This window comes from Saimiri boliviensis, chromosome 4 (genome assembly GCF_048565385.1).
Source record: "Saimiri boliviensis isolate mSaiBol1 chromosome 4, mSaiBol1.pri, whole genome shotgun sequence".
NCBI lineage: Eukaryota > Metazoa > Chordata > Mammalia > Primates > Cebidae > Saimiri > Saimiri boliviensis.
This window is the reverse complement of record NC_133452.1, coordinates 44,610,974-44,634,565: the sequence shown is the minus strand read 5'-3', so window position 1 is coordinate 44,634,565 and position 23,592 is coordinate 44,610,974. Positions and strand designations below refer to the sequence as shown.

General features: G+C 40.3%; 1 protein-coding gene across 2 annotated transcripts in view; it reads left to right on the top strand.

Annotated features, from left to right (window-relative positions):
• The first annotated feature begins 3,196 nt into the window (after positions 1-3,196).
• The window catches only part of RNF217 (ring finger protein 217), a 129,606-nt gene continuing 109,210 nt past the window's right edge, over positions 3,197-23,592 (top strand). For both annotated transcript variants that reach the window (XM_074397518.1, XM_003932377.4), the window contains exon 1: positions 3,197-4,143. In XM_074397518.1, coding sequence (XP_074253619.1) covers positions 3,262-4,143 — 882 coding nt within the window. In that variant the 5' untranslated portion in view covers positions 3,197-3,261. The remainder of the gene's footprint in view (positions 4,144-23,592) is intronic.

Below are 23,592 nucleotides of genomic sequence, written 5' to 3'. Positions count from 1 at the left end.
CGATCTAATTGTCTATCAATAGATGAATGGAGAAAGAAAATATGGAATGCATATTTAATAAAATACACTTAGCCATCACAATGAAATTGTGTCATTTACAGCAATGTAGATGGCACTAAAGATCACTATGTTACGTAAAATAAGGCAGGAAAAACAAATATCACATGTTCTTGATATATGGGATTTTAAAAAGCTGATCTCATGAAAGTAGAGTAAAAGGATAGCTCCCAGAGGCTGAAAAGATAGGGGTAGATGGAAAGTTGATTATGTGTATACAAACATAGTTAGAAAGAATAAGTTCTAGTGTTCAATAACACAGTAGGCTAACTATAGCTATATATTGTACATTTCAAAATAGCTAGAAGATTTGAAATGTTCCCAACACAAAGAAATGATAACTGTTCAAGATGATCGATACCCTAAGTACCTTTATTTGATCATTATGCATGATACATACATGTATCAAAATATCACACATACCCCACAAATACGTTCAAATATTATGCAATAATAATAATTTTAAAAAATTCAAGGGAGCCAAAAACCAGTCATGTTTTAATGCCAGGATAAGAAGGCAGTAATAGAAAAAACAGCATTTTAAAACTGACATAGTTTTCTGATATTGAAGTCTGGGTTTAAGGGAAGGTACACATTTCACTGCAGATTAGGACATTTTGAGGCTTTACATTGGTAGGAGCAGGATATTAGTGATAGTACTTATGTTGTATCAACAGTTGTATACAACCTGAGATAGAGCAGATGGTTTGAGTTTTGAGAACATTAACTGTGTGATAGATAAACGGAATTTTTGCCAAAATATTAAATATTGGTTAATAAAATATTTTCAACCAACCCCTTTTTAAAAAATTATTCCCATCAGCATAATCATTACTGTCCCTTTATGCACTTCAGAGAAAATTTATGGTGGAACCACCATTTTAACTTTGCATTTTAATTCATTTCCATGCTGCTGGAGTCCCATGAGTCCTAGATTGAATGCCACAGTTGCTGGTTCCAGGATTCAGGCAGTTTGGGTCAATCTGGAGGGTGGAGATAGGGAACCAACTATGAATCTATTTTCACAAAAGCCAGATGAATTCTGTAGCAATGAAGTCATGGCAAAAGAAAGGGCTGCAGTTTTAAGCAACGGAGATATGGGCAGCCATCAGGCGGCCCACCAGGGACTTCTAATGGGTTTGATGTAGAGGACAGCCACTTCCAGTAAGCGGGAACCTAAGGGATAAGTAATTAAATAGTAAACACTGAAAGAACAAGCTCGCAGAACGTGTGTGTGAGGAGAGGTTCCCAAAACTGTAGGAGGACATTGAGGAGTTTTATTCTAATAGACACTGAGTGAATATATATATTTTTGCATTCATTATTGTTACTCTGGTCTTAGTCTGTTGTCACCTGAAAAACGCAGATTACTTTTACATCTCTGGAAAGAATAGTGGCTTGGACACCAGATGGCACCCTCAAAAGGCACACATAAGTAGGCTTCTTGTCTCTGTCTTTAAAACAATAAGCACTTAAAGTGTCATCTGGTGAAAACAGCCGTTATCAGGAAATCACTTAGCTGAGATAAAAAGAAAAGAATCCTGTAATAGCAGTTAATCTTCAAAATAAGAATTTTCCACTCTTGGGTCAGACCAGTAAATGACATGGCATTTAGACATTGAATTCATGCCTTCCCTTGCAACTGAGCATCAGACACACATACATGGTGGAAATGTTCTTTAGCATTCCACTGCTTTCTTAGTTTGCATTGCTAGTCACCTTTGTATCATTTGCATATGATTTGGAAAATATTTTAGAACAACCCAATAACAACCTCGAGATTAAAAAAAAAATTCTACAGACTTTACAGCTCCTTTCTATTACATGAATGTGTAAATTGAATTCCCTCTCAGGAGAAAAAAACAAGGGCTGGCTTCCCAACAATGTTTTCATTGGCTTTAGGGAACTAAAACACACCAGTGTCTGGGTGAGTAATACTTCCTGTAAAATAAAGATAGATCAACACATAATTAAGTCCTGGCTGCAATATAATTGTTGTCTTGGAAACAGTTTTGGGGATAAATATGGTTATGCTAATAAAACTACCCATGATTTCCACTAATGATCCAGTTTATTAATTAGGCCAGGACATTTTTCCACCCTGTGCTATCCATTTTGGAATACTGAAAAAGGGTTAAAAAAAAAAAAAAAAAAAAAAAAAAACTTGTAAGAGAACGCTGTAGGAGGTAAAAAAGGGACGAATCTTAAATTCTTTATCAACTCTTGTAAGGATTCAAGTTGCAAGAGTAGATCGAAAGTGCTTTTTGGATTATCTATGGGTTTCAAAGATTCTTCCTACTCCACTCGACAGAAAAACAGAGTTGTAATAGACAGCATTTAGAATTCATAATCCTTAGCGTTATTTCTCTGAACTCGACATCCTAAATAGCCAGCGTATTCTAATTCCAGGACTGAGTGTTCAGTAGTTTTGTAGGAAGTTCTACTTAATGCTGAGACCAAAGGGGCGCCTGCCTGCTCTGAGGGTTTTGCTGAGGCCGAGTGTGAACTCCGGGCGAGAGAGCGCATCTCAGATCTTAGATCACACCCACTCGGGGTGTGCGTGCGAGTGTGTGCGCGGTGCCTGCGCGCGTGTGTACGTGTGAGGAGGTGTGCGCCAAAGGGGTGGGGTGAGGGGCGGCGAGGAGGGCTCTAGGTGAAGCGCGGGGAGAGGGAGGTCTCCCGCTCCGGCCTCTCCCCAGGGGCCCTGCGGCTGGCTCGCGCTCTGGCTGCACCTCCTGGTGCGCGCCGCGGCGGCGCCACAGGCCCCTAGACCCTGTGACCACCGCCCTCCGGCCGCCGGTCCGGCAGCCGGGACCCGTGATGGCGCGGGACTGACAGCCGCCTCCTCCCGGACCCCTGTGTCCCGCCCGGGGCTCGCGGGGGCTGCGGCGCCGCCTGGAGCTGCATGTGGGGCGGGCGCGCCCGAGCCCAGAGCGAGCGGCCCTCGGCGCCCCCGAGGCGGTGCCCGGCCGCGCCAGAGGACAAGGAGGAGGAGCGGCCGGGCAGGGCCGGGCTCCCCACGCGCCGCGGCCCCGGAGCAAGGGCTCCCCGGAGTGGACTTGGGGCGTCCCAGCCCAGGAGGAGGGACCCGGAAGCAGAAGCGGAGCCGCGAGTCGAGCGGAGCCACTGCCCCCGCTGCCCGCCGGCGCCGGGTGGGGGTCCCGGCGGCTGGATGGGCAGCGGCGGCGCGGGCCGCGGGCGGCGATGGGCGAGGAGCAGAGCACGGTGAGCGGCGGCGGCGGGCCCCAGGAGTCGCAGACCCTGACCGGTGGCACTGCGGGCCACCCCGAGCCCCCGAGGCCACAGGGGGACAGCGCCCGGCCGCCCCCGCTGTGCGCCGCCTCCGCTGAGCCGAGCGGCGGTGGCTGTGGAAGCGACTGGGGCTGCGCGGACACCAGCGCCCCGGAGCCGGCGAGGAGCTCGGGGGCCCCGAGCTGGAGGCAGAGCCGAGCACCGGCGCAGCCTGCGGGACTGGCACTCGCCGGGCCTCTCAACCCTCAGACCTTGCGACTGCAGTTGGAGCTGGAGGAGGAAGAGGAGGAAGCTGGGGACCGAAAAGAGGGAGGGGATGAACAGCAGGAGGCGCCCCCAGGCGAGGAGCTGGAGCCCGGGACCCGCGCGGGGGCCGCCGACGGACTGGTGCTGGACGTGCTGGGTCAGCGGCGCCCGCCCCCCGCCAAGAGACAAGTCTTTTGCTCCGTGTACTGCGTGGAGAGCGACTTGCCCGAGGCCCCTGCCTCGGAGCGGCTCTCGCCGCCCGCGTCGCCACTTGGGGCTCCGTCAGTGCCGAACCCTCCCAGCACCCGCTCTTCCTTCCCCAGCCCCCGGCTGTCCCTCCCAGCGGATTCCCTGTCCCCCGACGGCGGCAGCATCGAGCTGGAATTCTACCTGGCGCCCGAGCCGTTCTCCATGCCCAGCTTGTTGGGAGCTCCACCCTACTCTGGCCTGGGCGGTGTAGGGGATCCCTATGGGCCCCTCATGGTGCTGATGTGCCGGGTGTGCCTGGAAGACAAACCCATCAAGCCCCTGCCTTGCTGCAAGAAGGCCGTGTGCGAGGAGTGCCTCAAAATCTACCTGAGCGCCCAGGTAACTTCACCCACTTCTCTTCCCCGTTTATTATTCCAAATCACTGGCAAGGAGGTCCTGCTCTTGATCTGGTCTCCCTGCTCGCGGGAAGAGGTGACCGACACACTTACTAAGGATCTCTGTTGGTTTCTCACGTCTCAGTTGTTATTTAAGTGTATTTTGACCTCACTGGTTTACTTAACTGGAATTTAACTTTGCTCTGAACTTCAGGCTATCGTTGGCAGGTGTAGAAGCCACAAGGCACAAGGGGTTGCCCTCTGCTTATTTCTTATACAGAATTGCAAGCACGAGCTTGCTCAAAGGAGGAGGGCAAGAGACTGCCTCATCGGCCTGGTATCCCATAAACTAACAAGCAGTGGGCACAGAATAAATATTTATGGAGCTGGTGGAGAAAAGAATTGTAATCAATATTTCAGACCCCTAATACATGAATTGGTAATTTTGCTTCATTTCTATATTCCAGAAAAGCGTGCATGTTTTTAAAAAAATTATCCCTTGGCCTTTGCCTACTTTTCAGTTTCCTTTTTCCACAGCAAAGTACTTTTTTTCACTGAGGTTTTAAGCCAGCACTCTTTCAAAGGGAAACAAAACAGAAAGAGCAAAACAAAGCAAAGAGAGGCTAAGAGGTTTCTCAGAACAAGCACTGGTGAAACTTTCTTGATTTTATTTGAAAACTTGTTTTTTTCTTGGAAAGCTTGAGAGTGCAACAGACCAGCTTTCCTTCACGGACCGTGAATGCGTTCTTCCAGCAGTTTTCAATCTGTGATGTTTCTGCCAGTGTTTTGCACAATCCCGAATGCCCTTTGATCCTGTGTCCAATTGTCCTAGGCCTATTCATCTTTCAAAACCCTGTCTGTTCAGGTGCCAGCTCTTCTGTGAAGCGTTGCCTCACCCTCCAAGTCACTGCTTATATACTTTCACAATGTCTTACGTGTACTGCAGTTGTTTCTTTCGTGTCTGCTTGTCTTGTTGGACTGACTGTCTGGACAATGATCCTCTACCACATAGATCCTCTGTTTGGTAGCTTTATGTTGAGTCCCTTGCACATAATAATGTTTTTAATAACAGTGGCTGAGGCAAACTGACCAGAGCTCCATACCGTGTGAATCCTCTGTGTTTTGTGGCTAACCCATGCTTGGGTCTATACTGAAAGTGTATACGGTGTCCAACTGAAAATGCAAACAGAGACTTAAAACGGAATGTTACACAAACAGTAAGTTGGCTAAAATAGTTGAGATTATTTAAAAGCTACTGAAAGACTGTTTCTTTCATGCTTTAGCTAGAGATTCTTAAAACAGAAGGAATGTCTGCTGCTGGTTGTGGTAGTTTCTTTATCATCCTCAAATAGATTTTGCTGTCCTATGGTGGGATTCAGACATTTCCAAAACATGAGCCCTGCTCAAGGAAGTCACTGTGAGAGTAGATGTGTACAAAAGAACAATACAAGGTAGCAAGGGATGAGATGTCAACAAAGTAACAATTGCAGATAGCACTTCCTGTTAAATGCTGGATACACATACCAGTGGGTTTAGAAATTCAAGGGAGATAGTCATTGTGGCTTAGGATACTTTGCCTAGCAATTTGATTTCCTTAGGGTAGACCATTTCCCCAAAACAGTTTTCTTTTTCTTTATTTAACCTCTTTAGTTAGTTTTAGGAAGTTTTAGTAATGATGGTGGGGTGATAGAGGGACGGAGCCAAGTGGTCATTGCAGTGTACAGTACAACCACTAAAAACTCCTCTGCAGTGACACAGTATCTGAAGCTTGTCTGCAGCATTTCTGATTGTATGTATGTTCCTGACCTTCCTTCCAAAGCATTTGCTGGAAATTTCAATAAAGAATAATATACATTACTTAAAATAAACAGCAACAAAAAAGATGAGTCATAGATACCTTGCATGCTTTTTCACCTCAGGGCTTTTTTACATGCTTTTACCTGTTCCAGGAAAGTCCTCTCCATGGCGCGCTTATCTGCTCTCTGCCCCCCTTTTCAGGGCTATATTCAAATGTCACCCCCTGTGACTTCATTTACCACCCTTCTACAAATTGAGCCTCACCCCACACTCTATTTTTCCTGCTTTTTATTTTCTCCATAGCACTAACATACTCTGTGTTACACTTAAGTAATTAAGACAGAAGTTTTCATGTAATTCATACACTTCTGTATCTACAGTGTTGTCTGGTATGTAACAGATGTGCAACCAAAACTTACTGTATTTATGAAAGGTCTGAGATTGCCCCCAGACACCAATGCTAGGAAGTGGTGTTCTGCTTTGGCACTAAATTCTTCTCTGAGAGTCTTGATATTTAAGACAAAAAACGAAGGCTTAAAGCGGACAAAAGAAACAGGTTTGCTAAGTTTGTTATTAAACTTAGAATTAAAGAGCTTAGATAAACTTTTAGCTTATATGAAAAATAGCCTTTTTCAGTTGAGTAAAAGATGGTGCTTGTAATATTTTTGATCTACGTTAATTCTATGGTCCCGTCTACTCAAAGGGTGTGTTTATCTGTCACTTAACCTTTCTGTGCCTTAATTTCCTCATCAATGAAATGTAATTGCAGATAATCTGTAATAACACACCAGTTCCAAAGCAAAGCAAAATCAAACTGCATGGTTATTTTGCTGCCCTACTGCACTTCGTCAAAAAGGCATAGTGAGTGCCTTCTCATCTTAAATGGTCTCTTAGGTTTGACAAACAAATGTGACAAGCCTAAACCTTCAGGGCTCTTAAAACCTTTGAAACAAAATGATGTATTTGAAATAAAGAACTATTAGTGACTCTTTTCACCATTTCTTTTAGTTTGTGCCACATAGTGCATTATTTAACATCCTTTAAGCAAATAAAAGAGTCCCTATTAAACATTTTATGCAAACATTAAAATGCAACTTAAATGTGAGTTGGACTATTGCCTGGTTAAATGAATATTTTTCTAAAATGAGATGCAGAGTTCTTTGAAAGAAGATATTAACTTGGAAGATAGAAATGTGGATTTTTAGACAGCAAGTATATTTTCATTAGTGCTGTGGACTAATTTGTGACAAATGCCATTCGGTAGGTGTCATCAATATTTCAATACAGACATAGCAGATTAGATGATGACTTAAGTACCTCTATGCTGTGTAAAATTATGGTTTTATTTTTCAAAACATAGTTCTCCAGTTATTGCCATGACTGTGGCTAGGGAGTCCTTCTTAGTGGACTAACTTTCCGTGCAATAGGTGCCATCTGGTTTCTGACTGCCATGGTGAAGGGGTATGTACTGATAGATTATAAACCTTTAGCACCACAGAAGATGTTGATTTAGAGGCTGTAGAGCTCCAGGGCAGAGATAGTTATATTATTTTATATTTTATTGCTCGTGTACATAAATCTCTGGCACATACATTTTAGAAGTACATTTCCCAGTGACCTGTCTATGCATATGTGAATATGGCTAAAGCACGTAGTTCCAGGGATGTCTGCAATATCCTGTATGTCCCTTATCCCTTCTACTATTGGCCTTCTAAGCTGGCTTGACCTTTATCATATTTTCCCCGAGGAAATGTTATCTGTTGCCTTCTTTGTTTCATAGAATGATACTAGGTTCATTTCAGAAATCCTCCGCAGATACCTTTCTTTTATGATTTGGTTTAGACAGAATAATTGTCATAAATATGAAATATTAATATTTAGTATTTTAGTTGAAGAAAGGAAGAGAAATGAGGCTGCCAAAGACTTGGTAAAGGTGACAGCTGTTGTGGATTCCACCACTCTGCCTAAAAGTGCTCAGGATTGGCAGATGCATGTAACTTGGAATGTATACACCTGTCCAATGAGTATTAATAGAGACAGGCAACACATTGCTTCTACAGATTGTGAACAAAACAGCTGCTAGATGATAAAGTCCTAAAATGACTGTCTGCTGTAGTCACCCTAGAATCAGTGACCCAGAGGTGAAAGCTTATGTATCGTAGTATCAAATTATGAGTCATCCAGATCTTCATGGGTAAAAGTGTAACACAATTTTTTTTTTTTGAGTGGAGTCTTATTCTTGTTGCCCAGGCTGGAGTGCCATGGCACCATCTCAGCTCACTGCAACCTTTGCCTCCCGAGTTCAAGTGATTCTCCTGCCTCAGCCTCCCCAGAAGCTGGGACTGCAGGCACAGGCCACCATGCCCAGCTAATTTTTTGTTTTTTTTCAGTACAGACGGGATTTCACCATGTTGGCCAGGCTGGTCTTGAACTCCTGACTCAGGTGATCTACCCGCCTCAGCCTCCCAAAGTGCTGGGATTACAGGCATGAGCCACCATGCCGGGCCCCATAAATTATTTTCCTTTAAACCTTAAAGCACTCTGCATATTTTTAGAAACTACTGTGTTCAGTATCGAGTTTAAATGCAATGGTCTTCACCCAGGTGAATTTACAGAACCTGTCATGCCCGACATGGTTTCTGTAGTTCTGAAAATGTGAAGAATAACATGAGACTGAAATCTGTTTCGAAGTCACTCTACAGATTTGACAAGAAGGAATTAAGGCATATTTAAACTTGTCCTTCTGCATGCAAAATGTGTGTGTGTGTGTGTGTGTGTGTGTGTGTGTGTGTCTTGGGATGCAGTAACATTTGCTTTCATGCCTTAGTGACTCATTCCATTGTTTTTGTCCACTTTCTACATCATTTCTCTTCAATATTGTTTCTTTTTTCTTTCCATTGTTCCTTTACTTTTTGAAATCTGTTTGTGATTGGCATTTGATTTCTCTAGCGGAATCCTCTGTTAAATGCTAAGCCTAGAGGCCAGCAGGACTTTTTCCGAGGCATGCTGCATGAGTATTTCCTTTCTCTTCCAGCTGTCTGGAGATGAAGCTACATAGAGAAACCCTGCATTGCGTTCCACTGCCTAAAATATCTCAAATAACATTACAAATACTACTGACCTAAGGCATCAGCTGATAGCTTTTCAGTGTGATTTTCCCTCCTAAAGTGGAGATCAACTTTTATACCTGAAGGCTCTTCCTTACTCCTGATACAAAAGATGTAAAAAGAGACCATTATAATTTAAACTCTCAGCTTTTTATTAAGGGTTTGTTATGGACAAGGTAGGCATACCTGAGTGGTAATTTCTTATAATTATTCATTTATTCATGTTCTGTTTTTGCATTTAACAAGCATTTATTGGGGTACCTGTATGACAAGAACCATGAGATATTCTATAAATGTATTAAATGTCCTAAAGAAACCATCTTACAGCCTTATTAGCAGTATTCTTCCCAGCTTTATCTGATGGCATAAATAAGCTTTTTACAAAAATGTTACAAGGCAGTGAGGATCTGCTTTCTCTCTGGGAGGTTTTCATTAAGCCAGTTCTGGGACACCAGCTAACTTTTATTAAACTCATTTATTATTTCTTCTGTTACGTTGAATCCAAATTTATAAATCTGTCCATTACTCATTTCTTAATATACATATTTCTCAGAGCTCTTTTTGATTGTTGGAAATGAAATATTAGTCAATATAAAGATAAACATATTTTGTTCATTTCAAAATATTTTCTGCCTGTATTTGAAAGAAAACATAATTCTCAGTTTGTTTGGGATCATTCATGACATACTTCTTAAAAATGTTAGCTTTTCTCAAATTTAGTTTGTCAGAAGGGTTTTACATGATAAATCCTTTTTTTACTTGATAAAACTTCCCAAACTGAAGTTTTACTTTAAAAATTCAATGTGTCTAGGAGAATAACTCCTAGTTTATATCATTCTCCATCAACTTTATCATTACTGTTCACCCCATCAATTTTGGGATAATTGCACTTGAATTTGTAAGTTTTTACAAATAGTAAGAAAACCATTTATTGGACATCTATCTTGTAAACATTCTTACACATATTTTTATTTCATTCTAATTCATTTACATATTAAATACTGATTACATACAAGGCACTGTTTTAGGCTCTGAGGATACAGGAAATGAAAACATTCAAAGCTCCTGACTTCATGGAATTACATGCTAGGCTGTGAAGATGGAAAATGAGATAAGTAAATTATTTAGCATATTAGGAGATAATAAGGGCTATGGAGGAGGAGAAATAAGGGAAGGGTGATAAATAGTGGGGAGGGGGTTTGCCTTGATAACTTTGTAGTTTTTTGGGGAGTTGTCTGGGAGGACGTTTTACAAAGTGACTTTTGAGAAGAGATCTTGGTGATGCCAAAGAAGGAACCAACCATGAGGATATCTAACAGAATAATAAGGTATAAAGTTCCAAAGGTGGGAGCATGCGTGTGACTTTCCAGGAATCGCAAGGAGATCGGCATGGGTGAAGCATAGAGAATGAGGCGGAGAGTGCTAAAAAGAAGACAGCACGAGGAGTGGGGAAAGCTGGTCAGGCAAGGATTAAGCCCATCAATTATCTTCATTTCCTTAAAGCAAGATGTTGTAAGAAGCTCTAAGAAGACACTGAGCAAAAGAGTAACCACATATGCCTTTCCCTTTAAAAGAGATTACTCCATCTCTTTGTGGAGAATATACTGTAGGAGTCAAGAGTGGAAGGAAAAGATCTGTTAGAAGATTATGGAATAGTTCAAAGGAGAGACAATACAGTTCAGACTAGAGTGATACAGGTGAACGTGGTTTGACTGGTTGAATTTGGATTATATTGTGAAGTTAGAACTGACAGAATGCTGATGATTACCTGTGGGATGAGAGAAAAGAGTCAAGCATGAGGCAGGTTCTGAGCCCAAGCAATTAGAAAAATGGGGTTGCCGTTTAATAATATGAGGAATAGTGTAGGAGGACTAGGTTTAGGGAGAATAAGAAATTTGACGTGCCGTTTAGACATTCATGAAGGGATGTTGAGTAGGCAGTTGGTGTCTGGCATTCAGAAGAGAGATCTGAGCAGAAGATATAAATTTGAATGTGGATGGCATATAGATGATATTTAAAGCTATTCGACTGGATGAGGTCACCTGTGGAGTGTCAGTAGCTAGAGAAGGATTGGAGATTGAGTCCAAGCATACCAGTGTTCACAAATATGAAGTATGGGACATCAGAAAGAACAAGCAAGGAGTCTAAAAAGGGAGTGGGCTAACTAGGCAAGAAGAGTCTTGAAAAGTACTTACCCAGAAGCCAAACAAAGACAGTGTTTTAAAAGGGATAATCATCTGTGTCTAATGCTTATGCTAGTTCCAGCAGGATGAGGTTTGAAATTGACCACCAGACTTCCCAACAAGGAGTTTATTGGTAACTGTGAGCAGTGTTGTTTTCACTGGCAGCCATGGGATGGTCTTCAGGTTAGAGTGGGTTCAAGAGAACAGGAACAAACCTGTTTTTGTACTGCAGGCAGATATAAGGGAACTCTGGGTTAGAGAGATTAAATAACTTGCCCAAAGTCACAAAGCTAGGAAATGGCAAAGGTGGAAGTGAAATTCAGATGTTTGACTCTAAAACCTATGGCTTTTTTACATTCTTTAAATTTATTATCTCATTTATAAGGTAAATCTATATTTTTCTTTAATACCTGTCTTGTACAAAAATCACAAGTCTTCCAATCCAAGGAGAAGACAATTACATGTTTTGAGGAAGCAAAAGGCTCCCGCTCAAACTTAGATCAAGAGATTTCAGCCAAACTCAGCCTCATCTGCATGTAAGGAAATCAAGAGAAATTTGGTGAAGGAAAGTTATGATTTGATTTACTGTTAAGTTTTAATGGCAACATACTCTCCTGTTTTCTTCCTAAGTTTCTGGTCATTCCTTTTGTCAGAACTTTCTTGTATTTTACCATCTCTTAATGTTGGTATCTGCATGGTCCTTTGCTAGGCCTCTTCTCACTCTGTATACGTTAGTGGGGTCATCTCACCCACCACTCTCATGGTTTCAAGTAATATCTATTTGTTGTTGATTCCCAAATCTTTATCTCTATCCCCAGTCAACAGTATCTCATAGCCATCTCTCTCCTGAACAATTGTGGTGGATGTCCCATACATAGCCACCTTAAACTTAACTTCTCAAATCTAAATCCCCTTCTCCTCCCCTTCTTTGCCACATGCTCAAAGCTTTGCTTCTTTTTGGAGATTCCCTGTTTCCGTTAATTGTAACTAGGTCAGAAACTTGACGGTCATCATTGAACTATTCTTCTCCCTCATCTCCCACATCTAATTAATCACCAGTTCCTTTCAATTCTGTGTCTTTAAAATGTATCTGTATTCTTCTCTACTGTTTTCTATTTCTGCTGTCATTTCCCTTGCTGAGGCCTCTACCATCTCTCTCCTGAATTCTTACAAGAGCTTCCTGCTTGGTCCCAGTGACCCTCTCTTGACTTTCTCCAGCTTACTCTCCGCACATAGGCTAGAGGGTTCTTTATAAAATGCAGAACCAGTCTTGGTAATGTCCTTCTTAGCCTTTCAACATCTGCTTCTTACTAATAGATTAGAATCTAAACTTCATAGCTGTATCTCCGTGTCCCTGTGCATTCTAACTCCTGTGGTCCCTCCAAGCTTTCTTTCTCAAGTGTCCCACTACACCTATAGGGATAGTAGATTTTTTGTTCTTTGAATGCTACATGACTCTAATTATGAGCCTTTGCCTTTAGTGACATGAAGTTCCGTCTTAGGGGAATCTTCTTTCTTTCCTTGCTAACTCGCTTTGCCACATTCATACCCATTCTTCTAGTTCAGCTTAGACATTCTTCTGGGAGAATCCTCTTGATCCCTATATCTAGATTAAGCATTCTTCCTATATTCTTTGATAACCCTCTTTACTTAAGGTTATCAAACTGTTTAGGACTCTTCTATACAATTTTTCTTATTTTACTGTATTTAAATTGCTTGTTTCCTGATCTGTGCTTCCATTAGACTACAAACCTTGATTCATATAAAGACATTATTAATTTGTTTTTTACTAATTTCCTAACACTTTGTGTGTTATATATACTCTATATGTAGAGTGGATGTTTAAACTTATCCAATAAATAATTAATACACTAAGAGCTAATATTGTCAATATGTGAACTATTTGAATAAATAGGCAAAGTGATGTTTTTAAATGAAAATTTCAATATTTCATTATCTTGCTTAAAAACCTGTAAGACCTCCACATTGCTTTACATAAAGATCCCAGCTCATAACACTGTGGGTGAGATTTGGCCTCTGCATCCTCTTCCGTTTCTTCTTCTATCACTCCAGCTCTCCTCCCTCCGGCCATACAGGATTCTTCTCATGGTTAATTTCACTTCACTGACTCAGTCTTCCTCATATTGCCAGACTGAGTTAGTCCTGCTGTTAAGGTTCTTAGAGTCCTTTTTACTCTGCCTGCATTTACCTCTTTTTAGAATTATATGATGTGTGATAATTTTATGTTGATTACCTTGATGCTCCCCCATTATTATTTGAGCTGCTTTCATAGCCAGCACCTAGCACAGAGCCCAGAAGAGAATAGGTGCTCAATAAATATTTGTTAAAGCCTGAATGAATGATTGAAAATAAATTATAGGCTGGTCCGATGGTAGTGGGTTATCAGAACTTATTAACATTAGTGTCACTAAAGTTCGTATACAATCCCCTACTGCTAAATTTGACTGGCTTAAAAAAAAAAAAAAAAGAAATTATAATATGTTTGCTATAAAAAGTAAGGTGACTATTTGAATCAGAACTTTTGACATTTTATTCCACAATGTATTTAGATTGGTGCAAAAGTTGTGGCAGAAACTGCAATTACTTTTGTATCAATCCAATGAACTACTGTGCTAGCATCCTGTCTATCACTGAGGTGTGTCTTCTTTAATTAAAGTACCTGTTCTGGTTACTGTCTTATGTTTAACAGATTCTTCCAGAACCTAGGAACTTAAAAAAAAAAAAAACACATTTTATTTGATGATGGCATTGTGGGTCAGGAATGTGGGAAGGCCTCAGCCAGTCAGTTTACCTTCGGGGTTTCTCATGAGGTTGTAGTTAGATGTCCGGTCACTCACTTGGCTGGCAGCTGATGCTGGCCGTTGTCAGTGAGCTCAGCTGTGGCTGTCTACCGAGTGCCCAAAAGAAAGTGGCCTTGCTGGCATGGCAGTCTCAGGGCTTCTTACTTGCAGGCTGGCTTTCCCCAGAGCCAGCATCCCAAGGGAGCTGTGTGGAAGCTGTGTGACATTTTCTGCCCTAAGTTTGGAAGGCACTCAGCATCACTTTGGTGAGGCAGTCATAAGCCTGTCCAGATTCAAGGGGAAGGGACATTGACCCCAACTTATTTTGGGCAAGTTTCTGAGAAATTGGGGCCATATTTTAATTCAGATATTTCTCCACTGCTTAAGAGAAAAACCAAGAATGTGGTAAATTAGCTTTTGAGCCTGAATTTTAATTGTTTTTCTTTTTAATTTCATGTCTTTTCAATCATTTAAGTATTTCCAATTCATATCATTCTATTGGTCAACACTTCGGTGGTATGGTTCTTTGTGCTTTATCTTTAAATAATTTATTAATATGGATTCATTTAGTTTTAAAGAAAGCTTATGTGAAAGCTCTTCTCTTTTAAAATTAAATGGTGTAGGTAATTCCACTGTAATTGACATATGTCAAGGTGTCAGGATCAGCTTCCAATAATTCTGATTAACAACACTTAAAATTATTCTGTATAGCATAGTTTCGTTTCTATTAGAGTGTATCAGAATTACGGCTTCAGTTGTAGTTAAAATATTTAAAAAATGGAATATCTTTCTGAATAAAAGGAGTTGATGCAACAGATTTTTTTTTGGTAGTCTAGACATATTCTGTAGAGAAATAGTATTGTATCTAATGACACTGTAGAATTAACCATCCTAGTTGAGCTTTGTGAAGTTGGCCTACTGTTGTTTATGATAGTATTCTAGTTTGTGTGGGTGATTTTATCATATGATTTGTATCTTCTTGAACAGATAGCTGCTTAAATTTCCAGAAGCATATATGTTGTCCTCGAGTTTCTTCCTGTTGGAGATATGTGTTCTCTGGACCAGACGAGGCATACTGCTTTTGTGATGTCTGCCCCACTCCACCTTACCCCCCGAACCCCGCTGCCCCAGCTTAGGTAACTAAATTCTGGGCTTATTCATTCATGTGAATGACTAATCCCTTTTTAAATCTTTCTAAGCTATTTGCCTCAATAATATTCTCTACTGTAAGATTCAAAAGCTACTTATAAGCTACCAGGCAAATTGCTTCCCTTTTTGTGGTGTCAGTTCTTGCTTTGTTTCCTCACATGATTATTGGCCATACTCAGTGTTCGTGAAACTCATGAGCTCTGAGTTGTATGTGGCAATTTTAATCACCACAGCTTTTCTCCTGGTTGCTTAACAATTTAAAACAGCAGTAAAAATGAAACAGTTGCTTAAAGGCTATTTTTCCTAATGTTCAGAGTTTAGTTTATTACTAATTTATGTTTGTCTAAGTAGAGCCATTGAGTGGAATCACAAGTGACTCTGAAATGGCGAGATTGTAGCCCATCTTTTTTAAAGGAATTAATTAATGAATTATTCATTCATTCATTGAGAACAGTGTCTCACTCTGTTGCCTGGGCAGGAGTGCAGTGGCTCAATCATGGTTCACTGCAGCCTCCATTTCCCAGGCTGAAGCAATCCTCCCTCCTCAGCCTCCTGAGTAGCCAGGACTATGGGCGTGCACCACCATGCCTGGATACTTTTTTTTGTTTTGTTTTTAGTAGAGATAGAGTTTTGCCATGTTTCCCAGGCTGGTCTTGAACTCCTGGGCTCAAGTGATCTAACCACTTGGGCCTCTCAAAGTGCTGGGATTACATGTGTGAGCCACCACAATCAGTCTGTCTTTTTTATATGAATATATAACCAAAGTGGGAAAAGTGACTTTCATTCTCCTGCAGAGATGCTCTTGGTAGAAAACAATAGGTACAATCCCAAAATTCTCATTTAATCCTACTTTTAACCAATTTTATCCTTAACTTTGGTGTTTTATTTTTCCTATGTTATCATTCTCAAGATTTTTTTAAAAACAAACACTCTGAAAACAATAGGCTCCTAAAATTAAAGAAAGACATGTTCTGTGTGTCTTCAAGTGTTGGTGCTTTATGCTAAACTTATATGATATATGTGTATATATGTATATATGTATACAGAGACATACGTGTGCATATTGTTTGTAAAGTTCTCACAGTTATTTTTGTGTCACAAGAGGAATATTTGCTGATCTTAAAAAAAAATCTAAGCCTAGTCATTTCCAGTTAAGTTTATGTATTTCAAGTGTAGTTTATTTTATTTATTTATTTATTTATTTATTTGAGACAGAGTCTTGCACTGTCACCTGGGCTGGAGTGCAGTGGCATGATCTCAGCTCACTGCAACCTGTGCCTCCCTGGTTCCAGTGATTCTCCTGCCTCAGCCTCCCAAGTAGCTGGGATTACAGGCACCTACCACCATGCCCAGCTAATATTTTGTATTTTTAGTAGCGATAGGGTTTTATTATGTTGGCCACACTGCTCTCGAACTCCTGACCTTGTGATCTGCCTTCCTTGGCCTCCAAAGTGCTGGGATTACAGGCGTGAGCCACTGTATCTGGCCTATTTATTTTTTGAGACAGAATCTTCATAGTGATTCTCATGCCTCAGCCTCCCGAGTAGCTGGGGCTACAGGTGTGTGCCACCTGTAGCAGGTAACTTGTAACTTCTTGTTTTTTTTTTTTTTTTTTTTTTTTTTTTTTTTTGTGTGTGTGTGTGTGTGTGTGTGTGTGTGTGTGTGTGTTTGTAGAGATGCAGTTTTGCCATGTTGACCAGGCTGGTCTTGAACTTCTGACCTCAAGTGATCCACCTGCCTAGGCCTCCCAAAGTGCTGGGATTACAGGTGTGAGACATTGCATCTGGCATCAGGTGTAGCTTAAATCAACCAGAATAGATAACCCTTGGTTTTACCTTTCTTTTGTTTTTAGGTTTTAATATGTCACGTTTTGAATCATTGAGGCTTTTCCTTGAAGATGAAGGGAAAGCTTAGAAGGAATGCTGAGCAGGAAAACGCTGAAAGGATAGTAGTTTTTTCCTGATACTTTGTTGTTTTGTTTGTTCTCAGAATTTTTGAAAACAAAATGTTTATACATGCTTTATTTTCTTTAAAATCACTAACATGTCTACAAACTTTAAAAACTTGGAAACAAAATTTTTCATCCTGCTTAAAAATCATTCAAATGAAGAGCTTCAGAGAGAGTTTTTAACCAGTTTTTAAAATAATATAAAACATTAGGACTTTCTGACTATTTGCAAGATTGACGTCAAGGAAGCGCAAATGTACTAGGTTAATTCCTTCAGCATAACCTTTGCGTAATTGATAGATGAGCCACCAAAGTAAGTATAATGATTTGGAAAGCACAAGCAACAGTGTATTCCTTTGCCTCTCTGTGCCTGTATGAGGTGTCTTTTCAGTTGTAATAGTTGTTAGAACAAAGTATTGAAATAAATTGAACACAGACCTTAGAAGCTTAGGATCTCTAAGTGCTGAACAAAGATTATAAAAAATGATGAAGCCAGTTCTAACACATTGCTTTCATAATTACTGGTGACAGCAAAGTGTTTTATATCATTAATTCATATATTAAACTTAAGTTGCTAAAAAAGTCACAGGAGTATTTAGATTGCTCTGTTCTAATATGCTTTTGGCTTATTACAGTCTAAATGGATTGGACAGAGCTCTCTTGGTTTGCTCGGGGCAGTAAGGAGGTCAAGGTCAAGCAGGCAGTGTCGTCACAGGTTCGTTAACAATATGCTGACCTGTGGATATAAACTACCCTGAACCCTGCACTGTCATATCATAAAGTGTCGGCTTCTGGTCATAAGACTGTGACAGAGACAAGGTGGAGGAATTACTGTTACTCTCATTACCTCTTCTGAAAAAAGCAAATTGAAGCACATGTTCAGGTTATTAGTGAGTTGCAGAGATTTTATAGAGAGAAATCTTTTCTTCCACTGGCTAAGACTTTCCTACTTTTTACTATAGCCAAGCTATGGTAGATCTGTTCTCTAGTATACAGTTGGTTTAAGAGAATCGAAAGGGAGTGGAGTTAGCATATCCTTATTCTATTAAATATAAAATGATAAAACTATTAAAAAATAAATACTGAGCACAAAATATTTGCTTAGCACCATGCTAATCATTATGAGAAAAAGAAGCAATGTATCCCTATAGAGTAGTTCATGGTCCAGCTCCTTAAAAGTTTAGAACTTCAGTAGGTTAAAATTAAGCTCTACTGGCAAAGATTGGGCCATGTATATGACCCACAGGATTTTTTCTGTGCTGCTTTGCTAGCCAGAAATCTTTTTGGCTGCCGTTGCCTCTGCCTGGGCCTTGCTCAGGGCCTGCTGGGCTTGGTCCACTGGCTCGGCCTGGCAGGCTGTACTCTGCTTGTGCCCCAGGCTAGATACTATGCCCACTGTGGCTCTGCGCTCAGCCTCTGGATGGACCAGGGATGCTGTGAGTGGCTTCTGCCGTGGGTGCCAGTGACTAGATAAGGGGAATGTGGTCGCTCCTGGAAACTCAGAGATGTCAGCAATCATGGAGTCCCAAGGGGTGTTACAGCTCTTGCTTGGGGAGTCCTAAGGTCTGAGTCCTCAAGAAATGTTAGAGCTCTTCACTCCCATAGCTCAGTGAGCGGGAATGTGTTATAGCTTTCTTTCTTCTGTAGTCTGACAAATGGCAGTGTGCTAACAGCTCTTTTATTCTCATCGACTGCAGCTCAATGGGCAGAAGGGAGGGTTACAGATCATTTGTTCCTGCTGCTTTCAGCTTGGTGAATGGGAGGGTTACAGCTCATTTCTTCTCACTCCCCACAGCTCCATGAGTTCTGAGTTTTTGTCCCAAGAGCAAGAGGAATAAGGTATATGGTCACCAGAGAGTGAGTAAGGCAGAGAATTTTATTGAGCAACAGAAGCAAAGCTCTTAGTGGAGAGGGGACCCTGAAAGCAGATCCCTTTTCTGCCTGTGTGGCTGAATCCAATGTTTTTATGGACTTAGAATAGGGGAATGCATGCTCTCTAGTCCATGGGTGGTCTTTGGAAAAAGAACCATTCAGTTGGCTATCAGGTATCATCCAGAAGGAGCCAATCAAAAGAGAGAGTGTAAGATGGGGGTAGAAGTTCTCATTCCCCTCATTGACTCTATCCAGAACAGGCAGTTTGGTTTTCAGGTCTCAGGCTGTCTTTGGCTTGAAGGTTGCGTTTCACCAGGGACCCATTCCTGTGTGCCTACAAATTTGTCTATCTCCTGTTACTGCCTTTCTGTGATACCTATTGTTGGCTTAAGGGGTTCTAGGAAGAGAAAGCTATAGTTATAGGAGTAGCAAAAGTTAGAACTTGGCTATTGGCTGGAAAATGATTGTTGCTGCACAGGGAGGGTAGGAGAAAGGAGTTGGTGTGGGCAGCTCTCTAAGTGAGCAAGCACACATACATGTGGAAATAGAGAGAGATAGAGTGTGCAAGTGACCATGACTGGAGAGGGGCTCAGAAAGGCAATGCAGCAAATACTGGTAGAGAGGAGAGAGTGGAATCGTGACAGCAAGAGTCAGCAGAACAAAGATACCAGCAGAGTGTAGAGCACCACAGTCAGAGAAACCTCAGCAAGTGTGCAAAGCCTGGGACAGGAATAGGCATGGCAGGTTTTAAGAACTGAAGGAAGCAGTGAGGTTGCAACAGCATAGAGAGCAGAGGGAAACCTGAAGGAGATGATTTACAGAGATATATGAGGGCCAGGTAGTATATATCCTCCATGGAAATTATACTTTATTTCAACTGTGATGGTAAATCTTCAGACAGCTGGCCAGAGCTTTAACGTTAAAGCAGGAGTGGCTGCAAGAAACAAACCTCTCAAACACCGAACTGGGGAGAAAGGGGTGATTTATTCAGCCAGGAGCAAGGCGGCATGGCTGCCTAATAGCCAAGCTTGTCTATCAAAGAAAATTCCTTCCCTTATAAAGGCTTACAAGTCTAGCAATTACAGGTGCAAGGGTCTTGTGCTTACAACTCTAGAAATTACATGTGAAAGGGTCTTGGTCCATGGAGTAGGCAAGCGGTGGGGGTTTGATCCTGTTTAAGTAAAAACAATGCCTTCCGGAAAGATTCTTCCATACCACACCTGCAATTTATAGGAGGGTGATTAAGGTAGTGCCTAGTCTGCCAGCCTTTACCTCTCCTATTGAAATGCAATGGGGAGGTAGTCTTAGATACTTAGTTCTCCTTCCTCACTATGACAATTAAAAAACCAACTCCTGGATTCATTGATTTTTTTTTTTTAAGGGTTTTTCCATGACCCTATCTCCTTCAGTTCTACTCTGATCTTTGTTATTTGTAGTCTTCTGCTAGCTTTTGAATTTGTTTGTCTTGATTCTCTAGTTCTTTAAATTGTGATGTTAGGGTGGAACTACCACCCAGTAAGATAACAAAGGTCTTACTGGGCAACCTTTAGTTCTGAGAGAATGTTATTGGAATTTTTTGGTAATTCTATTTAGTTCTTGTTTTTAGTTTGTTTAACTGTTTTGCATAACTTATTTGCTTCCCCAGTTAATTCCTGTTTAAAAACTTATATTCCTCTCTTCCTTCTAATTCTTGCTTTTATAACAGTGTTCCCTTCTGGTGTAAATTTCACTTCCTCTACCTTTAATGGCAAAGGCCTTGGGGTCATGGCTTAACCATACAATGGCTGTTTTGATTGTGGCTGTCCTTGTCTTTGTTTTTAGTTAGAGTACAGTGATAAAGTAACAACTTAAACAAAGATTTGTTTTGTTGATTTTATGCTGAATGAGTGAGTTGCCCCTCCCTCCATACTTTGATTTGTTAATTTCATAGAGTCCTGAAATTTCCCTCTAATTACACTCTCTATTGATCATAAAACCAGTAGTATTTCAGTTGGACATAGTAAAATGTCAGTGTGATTTTTAAAAAATTTATGAGAAAGCCTCAAGTAGGTTTAAAATAGGTTTGTCCCATGTGCATGTTGTCTAGGTTTAAGAAGAACATAAACTCTGTACATTTGTTTAATTACTGATTTCTCAGTTTTTGCTGCATTTCTGGATAAATGTAATTTAAGGAGCAGTAATTCACCCAATAAATTTTCAAATTAGATGGTCTGAGCAGTCAGAGACACTCGATGGTGCCTAAGGATACTTTACTGTTTAAGATATTTGTGAAAAAAATTGATAAAAATTAAAGTGTAAAAAAATTTGATTTTATATTTTATTTTCAGAACCATTCATTAAATTTGTAATATCTCATTATATTATTCCTCAGGTATTTAACTGTAATTTTTCCCCATGTGCACACAAAATACCTGAGACAGGTTTCAATTAATTTAGAAAGTTTATTTTGCCAAGGTTAAGGATGTACTGTGACATATACCCCGGAGGTCCTGATGACGTGTGCCCAAGGCGGTTGGGGTACAGCTAGCTTTTATATGCTTTAGGAAGACATGAAACATCAATCAATATGTGACCAAACTTTGTTTGGTCAAGGGGTGACTTCCAGGTCATAGGTAGATAAGAGACAAAAGATTACATTCTTTTAAGTCCTTGATCAGCCATTTGCTGAATATGAGTCTGGCATTACATAAACAGTAAGGCAGAGAAAGCAATCAGATAGGCATTTGCTGCAGATGAGCAGAGGGATGACTTTCTGTCCTGAACCTGTGAAGATAGGCTATCATATATTGCCAGGGTGAAATTAAACAGAACTGTTTAACATAAGGTAAAAATCCTGAGGCCCACAAGGAATTTCTTTGTGGGCAAATTGTGAGGGAGCTATGTAGCTTTTTTATCTTTGTAGCTATCTTATTTAGGAATAAAAGGGGAAGCAGCTTTGCCTGTTGTCATTTCCAGCTTGAATTTTTCCTTGGCTTAGTGGTTTTTGGGATCCCAAGATTTATTTTCCTTTGTATTCATATTAATCTATTTGTCAAGAATCAACTCACTTCAAAGTAAATTCAATGTTTGCAAAAAGTTCCTCCTTAAGTGTGATGGGATTTAATTTTTGGATCATGACAATTTAACACTTTTCCTCAAAAGTACCAACTTTATTGAAAAATAGAAGATATTTAATAAGGTAATACAAGATAACTTTTCAATATTTATCTCACTTTTTGGATTATTGGATATTTTCTATAGCAAAAACGTGGTCACTGGTACCTCATGTATGGGAAAATTCTATAGTCTAAACTCCACCCCCAGCTTCCAGAAGAAAAAAGGATTCCTGCATTGAATTTTGTTTCAGTAATACATTTTGCATAATAATTTGTAATCATTGCCATTTTGTGGATCATTTATTATTAATGATATATTTACATGTGAGTGTACACTAGATCCTGCCTGAAAACAAAGTATTAATAAACAATCACTTTATGTACCTACCCTCTAAAGACATTTAGTTTCTAGATGATATGCAAACAGTGGTTTCTCAAGTCATCTTTGGTATATAATTGATAAATTTATAAAGTAAAATGTGTCAAAAGTTGATCACTTTATGGTATGTGAAAGTAATTTACTCACTTCCTGGTGAGAAGAATAGAAATGGGGATGCATTATTCACGTGTTACCTTTGATGAGTATATTGAAGAGCTGTGAAGGGAAGTCATTCATCTTCCCTTGGCCAGCAGGTTTGCTGCTGCTTCATGAAAGGGTGAGAAGAGGGAAGGAGCACATATAGCTGTCACAGTAAAAGGATCACTTCTTAGAGTAATTTGTTTTAAAGAAAAGCTTTCTATATATTTCTTCTTCCAACACTTCCCTCACCACAAATAGAGGTTCTTAACTTGAGAGTCTGTTTGTTCATGTATTGTCTTCAGAAGAGTTATAAATGCTCTGCCATTTTATGTAAAATCAATTTTTTCTCTTATGCATGGGTCCATAACATTTATAAAGTCTTTGGAACATTACCCAGAAAGGTTTAGAGCCACTGGTTTTAAAAGGTTTTTGTGTCTTATGATGTAGAGACAATCAAATTCTGGTGATCATTTAGTTTTCATGGTAAATAAGGTGTGGGGTAGAGCCCTGACTATTTTGTTTATTTAGTATACAGAGGAGGACATGAACATGAGAAGATTAAGGTAGTGAGTGAAATATGGTCAGGACAAATGTAAATTTAGAGCCAGAGTGGTGGTTTAGTGGATTTATGTCCTCAATTGTCACTGATGAAAAGGACCTTACAGGTCATATAATTGAAGGTAGACACTAAATACTAAAACTAATACTAGTCATTCTATTCCATCTTCTGTGGTAGCCTTCACTTTCAGAAGGGGGTGTAGGAGATATATAATGATGTTTTCACCCCTAGTAAAATTAAATAATTGATAATTTCCCATGGTGCTTTGTGGCTATATTTCAAATGCAGTATTTACTTACTGGCTCAGTAGGAAGAGACTTGGAGTTAGACGATTTGGGTTTATTCATTGCCCTGTAATAACTGTAAGACTCTTGGAAAAGATATTTAATGGGTCTTAGTCTGCACTGCTACAACGAGATACT